Genomic DNA, 8,218 nt, shown 5'->3' with positions numbered 1-8,218 from the left:
CTTACAGCTACTTTAACCAAAAACTCAATGTCTTACTTGTTTTTAGCTAATCACTGTGAATAAAGTTTTGCTAGTAATGAAAAAAGCACATTGTTCACTCCGACGGGTGGTTGGTATCAGGGTGCAATCAGGGCTGCCAACATAAAACATATTTGGCCTGTTAAAGTAGTTATGGCGACATCTGTTGACCGTTTGAGAACAAATTTGAAGCGTTGGGAGGTTGATGTTGATTTTTTTTAAAAGAAGTTTCTCGTTTTTGTTGCTATTCACCCAGCAGTTTCTATTCACCCCATTTCACGGTACAAAATTAAGTCGAGATTCAGCACCCAGACATCTAGAATTTATTATATATACTATATTAGAGAAAAGAAAGAAATATAAAAAATATAGAAAACACTATACTACGGCTCTAGATCTACAGATATTCTCATCCGCCATATTGATAATTGCGAGGTAGGCAGCGTATAACAAAAGTACGGTGTGCGGTGGGAAAAAACGTTCTGCGAATTTCGCAATTTTTTAAGGAAATTGTTTATTGTCAATATTTTCGAGGGTCTAATAGTGTTATGCAAGGTTTGGGCGTTATAAATTATATTTATAATTTTTTAAATTTGCTATAAGGTTATAGTAAAACGTATTTCATAAGTTTCGGTTGAGTGAAGGGGCTGTGTTAGCCTCCCTGTTTATAGGAGTATAAATATTACAATATTTATACGTAGTAATGTAAACGTCTGTGCGAAATTTTATTTTATTGTATAAATAAGATGGGGATCTTGAATTAATTATTTAGAAAAAATATAAGATGACTGAAAAACCTTTCTATTGTGTATAGTCAACGACTTGGCTTCCTACGCTTTTGTCTTATGGGGTTGCGTTTTTTATAAAGTACATTATTCTAAGGCATGCAATTTCGAGTTTCTGAATTGTACTTCATTCAGAACTTCTAAGCATGGACCATACACGGCATCGCAGTTACTGCATCGCAGGTACTGCTCAAGGAGTTTTAAAGGATCGTTTTGATATAAATTAAGTTCTTACAGTCTTGTAAAAAACTATTACGGCTATCCTGCTTGTAAACATCACCATAAAAGCTGATTTTTCAAGATTTAAATCTTTGAAAAAATTAAGGTAAAACCATTATAATTAATAGCAGCCACTGCTTGAGAACTTTTAGCTGCATCAAATAATAGATATATTTGAGTATCATCAGCGTAAGAGTCCTACTTCGATGATTTAAACATATCTGCGATGTTTGATACGTGACCAAGGATGAAGACCAGAAGAAATCTCCAAAAAAAAATAAATAATTTACCCCATTATATAAAACAGCCTGGCACCTATCCTTAAGATCTACCATTTATAAGGCGCATGCTGCCTCTCCTAAACCAACAAAAAGAACGATATTTATTAGAAAATCATGGCTCAGAGTATCTAATGTTAGTTTATTAGAATCAAATGCCGATAAAATATCGTCAGCCTAGAAGCAAATGGGTACAACAGGTGTGGTTCGATCTAAACCCTGATTGTGTCACTAATAAAACTGAGTTGTCCTTAAGTCGATAACATTGGAAGAATGCTTATTGGTCTTATATCGCCTATTGTACGAGAACTGGGCAAAGAGCTAACTTTAGCTCGAAGTCAAAACAGAATTTTCGAGACAGAAATTAATGTTATGAGTAATATAAGGTAGTAGACTGAAAAAGCAAACATAATCGGGTGGTAAGTATATTAATTATAAATAATAAGTTAATAGAGCTTAGGTATAATCTAACTATGGATTTATTCCAACTATGATTAAATAAATAAAATCTGGTTGGTCGATCCTTTAAGTCGAATTTGACCAATCCGCTCTCTATTTCTCTACCTCGCCCTATTTCGTCAATCGCCGTTCCGTTTTACCTACTTTAGATTCTCCTAAGTGGCAACACTGTCAAGTAATTTAAATATGACGGAAGTTGTCAAGCATGTTTAATTGGGGTTAGGATTCAAATTTATTGAATTTTCTTGAAATTATAACTGAATTAAAATTTTCATTTTTAGAACCAAAAGTCCAACTAATTCTTTCAATAATCTTTAAAGCTTAAAATAATTACAAAATGAGTGCTACAGACAGAGACAGCGACTTTCAACCCAATCCGGATATGCTAAATTCATTACTTTCTATGGGAATTGCAGAGAATGTTGCAAAAGAAGTAGGATATTAATTGTTTTTATTTAATGATTAGGATTTAAAATTTTTACATATTTATTAAACTATCAAACATTTCAAGTCTCTCTGTATTAATAGTAATTTAGGATTCCTACACAATGTATTTCATATTGCTTAATTAAGATCCTTTCAGATACAACTAGCCCATGTTTTAAGACAATACTCGATGATATGTAAATTTTGCAGTTGATTTTTGAGAGAAAGTTAGTTTAGAAGTTAGATGCTCGGACGTGTGTTATGAAACTATTGCATGAATACAAGTTATGAGGTTCTTAGTTCAGTGGTTATGTTATCATTGATCTGATCATGACCTTTGTATGTTAAAGACATTATAACATGCACAAAATACAAATCCCTTCTTTGTTCCAAAATTTACAGAAACTTGAAAAAATTAAAATGTATTTATTATCAAAGAACTATTCTCCTAATTCTTTGCCAAAATTAAAAATTTTACTTCTGTTTGGTCCAATCTTTTAATTTGTAGAAGTAACATGGTGAAGAATTTGGGTGCAAAGTAGGTAACTATCCTTTGCATATGCGACTTAAGTTAAAAGTAGGAATTGTACATTGTGATGATAATATTTTTCCAGAAAATACAGTATGACATACTCTAGAAGTTCTAACATCTATAAGATAAGACACAATAAGATATCAATCATAAAATTCATAATTAAACTATATATCTGATAATAGGGTAAAGATCAGCCTTTCTTGTAATTGGTTAATAAATGCTATTTTAGCTTTAATCAGTGATGGTAAGAGATTGCATTTCTGACAATATTCACACTTTTATAATACACAGTCTGTGTATTATTGGTATATCTGAAACTTTGGTCAATAGATATTGTGGTGCTTGCCAAATTTAATTTTGTGGATAAAAGTAAGTGTGTTAAGGAATAAATGCTTTTTAACTGGGAACTAATTTAAAGTTTGTGACATTTCTTTGGTAGGAGCTAACCATGGTTAACCCAGAATTACATGGGTTGCTCTATTCTGTAGTTTTTAAAGCCTAGATAATTCTTTTTGCTTAAAAAAACAGAGTTATCTAGGTATTTACAAATATGTTTAGTATTAATTAAAATGTAGTAGTATAAAAGTATTATATAAAATTCTTTTGGTCTGAGAACTTGGATAGGATGAACATCTGGTGAAATCATAAATACCTTTGTCGGCTATTTTCTAATAATCTTCATTTAACCCCATTACTTATTTCACTTATTCAAATCCCTAAACATTTTATTTTAGGCGCCCGTTTTCAGTGCTTTGTCCTAACTTTGTGTTTAGGTTTATCAGCATCTTTCTATAAATCTTGCTATAATCTCTTTCCTTGCTATAATTATGTAATTAGTCTTTTGCAATATTCACCTTTAGTTCATTTAGGCGGCACCAATTGTATACATGACTTGATTTAATTTAATGTTATTAAAAGTAGAAGAGTGTCTGATGTGAAATAAAAAAGAGCATTATCTGTGAAAAGGTAACTTGTGCATTTATTAACATAATGTATCAAGTTATTTATATATATAATAAATAGCTATGGAACCAAGCTATTGCCTTACCTCTCATAAAATAGGGATCATTTGTACTCCATTACATAAATTTTTGTCTATTTATCATACCATTTAAACAGTCTCTTTATCACTATGATAGAAGGTCATCTATGTAAGTACCAAGTTACATAGTTAAATATTGTAAGGGTTTCCCAGATATATGTCACATATTCTAACACTCTGGTGGTGAAAATTTCAGCTGGCTATTAATTCAGCTAATAATTATTCACATAATATAATAATAATAATAAATAATAATAAATTCCTTTATTGCCATCCAAATCTTAATAAAAGACAAAGCAACATCAACAAATTTTGACTCGAATTAAAATCTATGACCTAAGTTAAAAAGATCTAAAACAATTTTTTTCAAAATAAATAAAATTATAAAGTAATATGTTAAAATCAACAAATACCCCGTATAAACACAAAAACTTAAAAATCTGTAATTCATAAAGATACATTTTTATTTATTGAATTTAAAAGAGTAGAACCTTTTTTCAATAAGAAATTGCTTAAAACTCTGTTTAAATAAGTTACGGCTTCTGAATATGTCGCAGACCCGCCCGGTAACATGTGGTATGCCTTTACTGCTCGGTAAGTTTGGGCTTCTTTCAAAGAAAGCTGACCCGTGTGCAGGTATTCCAAGAGCTTCTCTGTTTCTTGTTATGGTCGTCATGTCTCGTGAGCACCCATCCTGATTTGTTGGAAATAACTGAGGATGCTTCTTAATGAACATCACAAGTGATAAGAAGTATAGTGATGGGGCAGTAAGTACACCGAAACCATCAAAATACCACACTACTCGTGAGAGTTGGGAACGAGTCTAAATATGCACTGAATTATTTTGGGCATCCCTTCCACTACCCCAAAACATGATGCCATAATTCAGCACTGACTGAATGTTTGAAAAGTAAAAAATCTTAATGGTTTCTATTGATAGTTGATCCCTGAGTCTATGAATAAGACCACAGAGGCTGCTCAGTTTTGATGTTAAGTAATTTATGTGTTTTTCGTAACTAATACATCCATCCAAGCGTATAAGAATTTAATACTGCTCAAACACTTCCATTAAGTTTTACATAGAGTGATGTGTCTTTTTGAATTTAGAAAATGTAAGCAGGCCAGTTTTTTTTCTTCACACCATTTTTTCATTTGTTCAGCTGCTGGAGAGCATTTTATTGAGATCACATTCTGGGTGGAACCGCTCTCCAGCACCGATGAGTCATCAGCGAACTGACTAACTAGATCAGCTAATATATTTGCATTTAAGTTATTAACATACAAAAGGAATAACACAGGGCCCAAAATAGAACCCTGGGGTACTCCCTGTGTTAGCTTTGCTGGAAGAGAGTATGTCGTTTTCCCCCCATCTGTGACACCAACAATTTGCTCTCTGTTATTTAAATAAGATTTAAAAGTTGTAAACCCTGACCTCTAATGCCATATTTTTCTAATGTAAGGAAAATAATTTCATGATCAATAGTGTCAAAGGCCCTTGAAAGATCGAAATACAGGCCAGCTACCTGTTCGTTTTTATCAATTTGATTTGCAATAAGTTCTATTGTTTTAAAGATTGCTAATTCTGTAGATTTTGATTTCCTAAAGCCATGCTGACTCGCAGAAAAAACTCTTTTTTGTTCTAAGAACTCAACAAGCCTACCGTAGATCGATCTCTCAGATCGATCTCAAGATCTTCGACACCGACGGAAGTAGTGATACCGGTCTGTAGTTTTTTATTTCTTGAGGGCATACACATCTCGTGAGAGTCTATTTTTGCCTTTTTAAGTTGGTCAGGGATTATGCCTTTTTTAAAACAACAGTTTATTATTACATTTAATGGCTTTTTGATAAGGCTAGCAACTTTTTTAGTAAGAAAACAGGTACTTCGTCCAGTCCTGACGAATATTTATTGAGTAAATGCATAATAATATTGAAGATTTTTTTGTTCACTTGTAGGAAACAGGTATAAAGTGTCCGGACATAGCACATCATCCACTATCTGCCCACGAACCTTGTTGCCGGGATCAGGGTTTAATTTAAAATGCTGAGAGAAAGCCTCCGCAATCCTTCCGGATCAACTACCAATTCACCCGATTCTGATTTTGATCTAATTCTGAGTTTGGTTGGTTGCGATTTTTTACTTTTATTTGATTGAGAATTTATGATTGACCCAGCTGTTTTATTCTTATTTTTTGAGTTTGTAATCCTGCTGTTGTTTATTGACTTCTTATAATTAGATAAAAACCTGCGGTAATTCTTTCTTTCACTTTTATAATGCTGATGAGCAACTTCTGATTTAGTTCGTTTTGCCCAAATATACAAATCGGTAATATAATTTTTGAACCCTTTTATGTCAGAATTGACCTATTGCTGTGAAGGATTTTTAACTCTTGAAGAACACAGAGGATATGCTTGATGAAAATAATATTGGAAAGTGCTTGAAAAAGCATCATATTTTGAATCATAATGATCCGAGAAACTGGTAGTATAGTTACTGCAGTTTGAATGATTTTTCTGTATATTTGTAAATACATTATCGATCAGTATATGTTCAATTATTGCTCTAATGTTATAAGAGAAGTGTAGACGTATCAAATTATTACCCAAACAGTAAGTACCTACCTACCCAATTATTACAAAATTAGTTCTGTAAAAAAAATTAAAACATTTATGTGATTGACAACTAAAATTAATTTATATCTTTTATAGTTTCTTTACAAACCTACTACAATAAGTGTTGTTCTTTTTAAGAAGATAATTATCATGAGGTAAAATCATAAAATAACGTTTTCGAATGTAATTTTTCTAAGATAATAAAAAATAAACTTTATATTCATAGCATATTACACCCACTTAAATTTCTATCAAAAAAATTGAAAGTAGTTTAAATTCCAAGTGCTTACTATCCAACCCTTATTTGATTAATATAGAGGTATTTATTTCCAGGCTCTTATTTTTAACCAGCCTTAAGTGAATTTAGTAAGGCCAGATGCATATATGAAAATTTATTAACTTGGAAAAAACATACACATCAAAGTCCCAATAACTAACAATGTATATTATAGTATATTAAATAACAAACTTTTCTATAACTTGTTCTCTTTTTAGGCATTATTTTGCACTGGAAACAAAATAGATGATGCAGTAAATTTTATCTTTAGTAACGATGATGGTGGTATGCCAAATATACCTTCACAGCCATCAGAAATAAGTAAGTGTATATAATCTCTAAGTTCGAGTTTAATTAATCTTTTATTTTATTAATAATATTACTGGGAATTAAAAAATTATCAGTCCCTATATTTCAGGTCAAGCAAATGTGAAAGTTACATCAGTAGAAGGAGATGATGAAGAATGGGAAGATGAAGACGTTCCCTATCAAAAAATGACATTTGTAGTAAATATCTCACTAAAAATGGGCACAGGAAAAATAGCTGCCCAAGTAGGTCACGCTTGCTTAGGTTTATATAGACAAATGTTGGGAGCAAATCTTGAAGCAGAATTAAGTCAGTGGGAAGAAGTTGGGTAAATAACTGTATGATTTTAATTGTTAAATTAAAAATAAAAATGCAATTCTTAGGGAGAAGAAAATTGTTCTGAAGGGTAATAGTGCAGACCATCTTTTGGAGTTATATGAAAAGGCAAAAGCAGCAAAAGTGCCGGCGTACATAGTGAGAGATGCGGGTCACACTCAAATTCCAAGTGGATCAATTACAGTTTTAAGTTTATTTGGACCAGAGGAGGATGTAAATAAAATAAGTGGAGAGTTAAGTTTGTTATAAAATTAAAAAATACGGTATAATTTATTCAGTGCACTTGTTCGTATAAGATTCAATAACATACCAGTGATATCTTTTCTTGGTATCTTAGTATGTTCAGGCATTTTTTAGGCTTAAAATATTAATGACTTACAATATGTTATTATTATGTATTATACTGCTTTTTGGCCACCAGATGGTTGTTAGTATATATAAGCATAAAATATGTAATTTATAATAATAAGAATATTTAACTGTAATTATTATTGCTTTTACGAAAACAAAGTAATTACTAAATAATTCCCAATAATACATCTGTTATGAGAGTGATATTTTTATTTTTTTATTTAAAACGTCAACTCTGTAATTAATTATTAGTTAGTTTATTTGTAGATGTTCACAATTTTTGAAATATCAAAATCAGTATATATCGTGCAACATATGTGCATGCACAAGACGTCAAATATAGGTATTAACAATTTATGATATTCAAATTATCTTTACTTTTTAGAAAAAGTACACATTTTATCATTAAAAGATATTTAGCAAGTATTATTAATAAGAGTTAAAATCCTAACTATGTATTTATATTAAATTTAAAATCTATAAGACCATAAAATCTCTTCTCAACTGCCCACTAGATAATTTCTCTAAAAATGAATAAAACAGAAACAAAATTATTAATGAAATTCATTCCT

At 31.0% G+C, this 8,218-nt stretch overlaps 1 protein-coding gene across 2 annotated transcripts; it reads left to right on the top strand.

Annotated features, from left to right (window-relative positions):
- Positions 1-1,946: 1,946 nt before the first annotated feature.
- LOC126734527 (probable peptidyl-tRNA hydrolase 2) lies at positions 1,947-7,847 on the top strand. Of its 2 annotated transcripts, XM_050438201.1 has the most exons (5): positions 1,947-1,977; positions 2,041-2,192; positions 6,871-6,973; positions 7,071-7,287; positions 7,343-7,847. In XM_050438201.1, exons 2-5 carry the CDS (start codon positions 2,097-2,099, stop codon positions 7,542-7,544), a joined length of 618 nt encoding a protein of 205 aa, XP_050294158.1. In that variant the 5' UTR covers positions 1,947-1,977; positions 2,041-2,096; the 3' UTR covers positions 7,545-7,847. The 2 variants fall into 2 exon arrangements, with proteins under 2 accessions (XP_050294158.1, XP_050294157.1); XM_050438200.1 differs by lacking the exon at positions 1,947-1,977 and having other exon boundaries at positions 1,984-2,192.
- The last annotated feature ends 371 nt before the right edge of the window (positions 7,848-8,218 follow it).

This window comes from Anthonomus grandis, chromosome 3, assembly GCF_022605725.1.
Source record: "Anthonomus grandis grandis chromosome 3, icAntGran1.3, whole genome shotgun sequence".
NCBI lineage: Eukaryota > Metazoa > Arthropoda > Insecta > Coleoptera > Curculionidae > Anthonomus > Anthonomus grandis.
The sequence above is the reverse complement of the archived record's forward strand: the minus strand, read 5'-3'. Positions and strand labels throughout refer to the sequence as shown.

Bases quoted from the DNA above. Each gene is read 5' to 3' on its own strand.
- LOC126734527 (XM_050438201.1), top strand. From the start codon at position 2,097: ATGAGTGCTACAGACAGAGACAGCGACTTTCAACCCAATCCGGATATG. The intron at 6,974-7,070 runs GTAAGTGTATAT...CCTATATTTCAG, and splicing joins TTCACAGCCATCAGAAATAA to GTCAAGCAAATGTGAAAGTT. The intron at 7,288-7,342 runs GTAAATAACTGT...TGCAATTCTTAG, and splicing joins AGTCAGTGGGAAGAAGTTGG to GGAGAAGAAAATTGTTCTGA.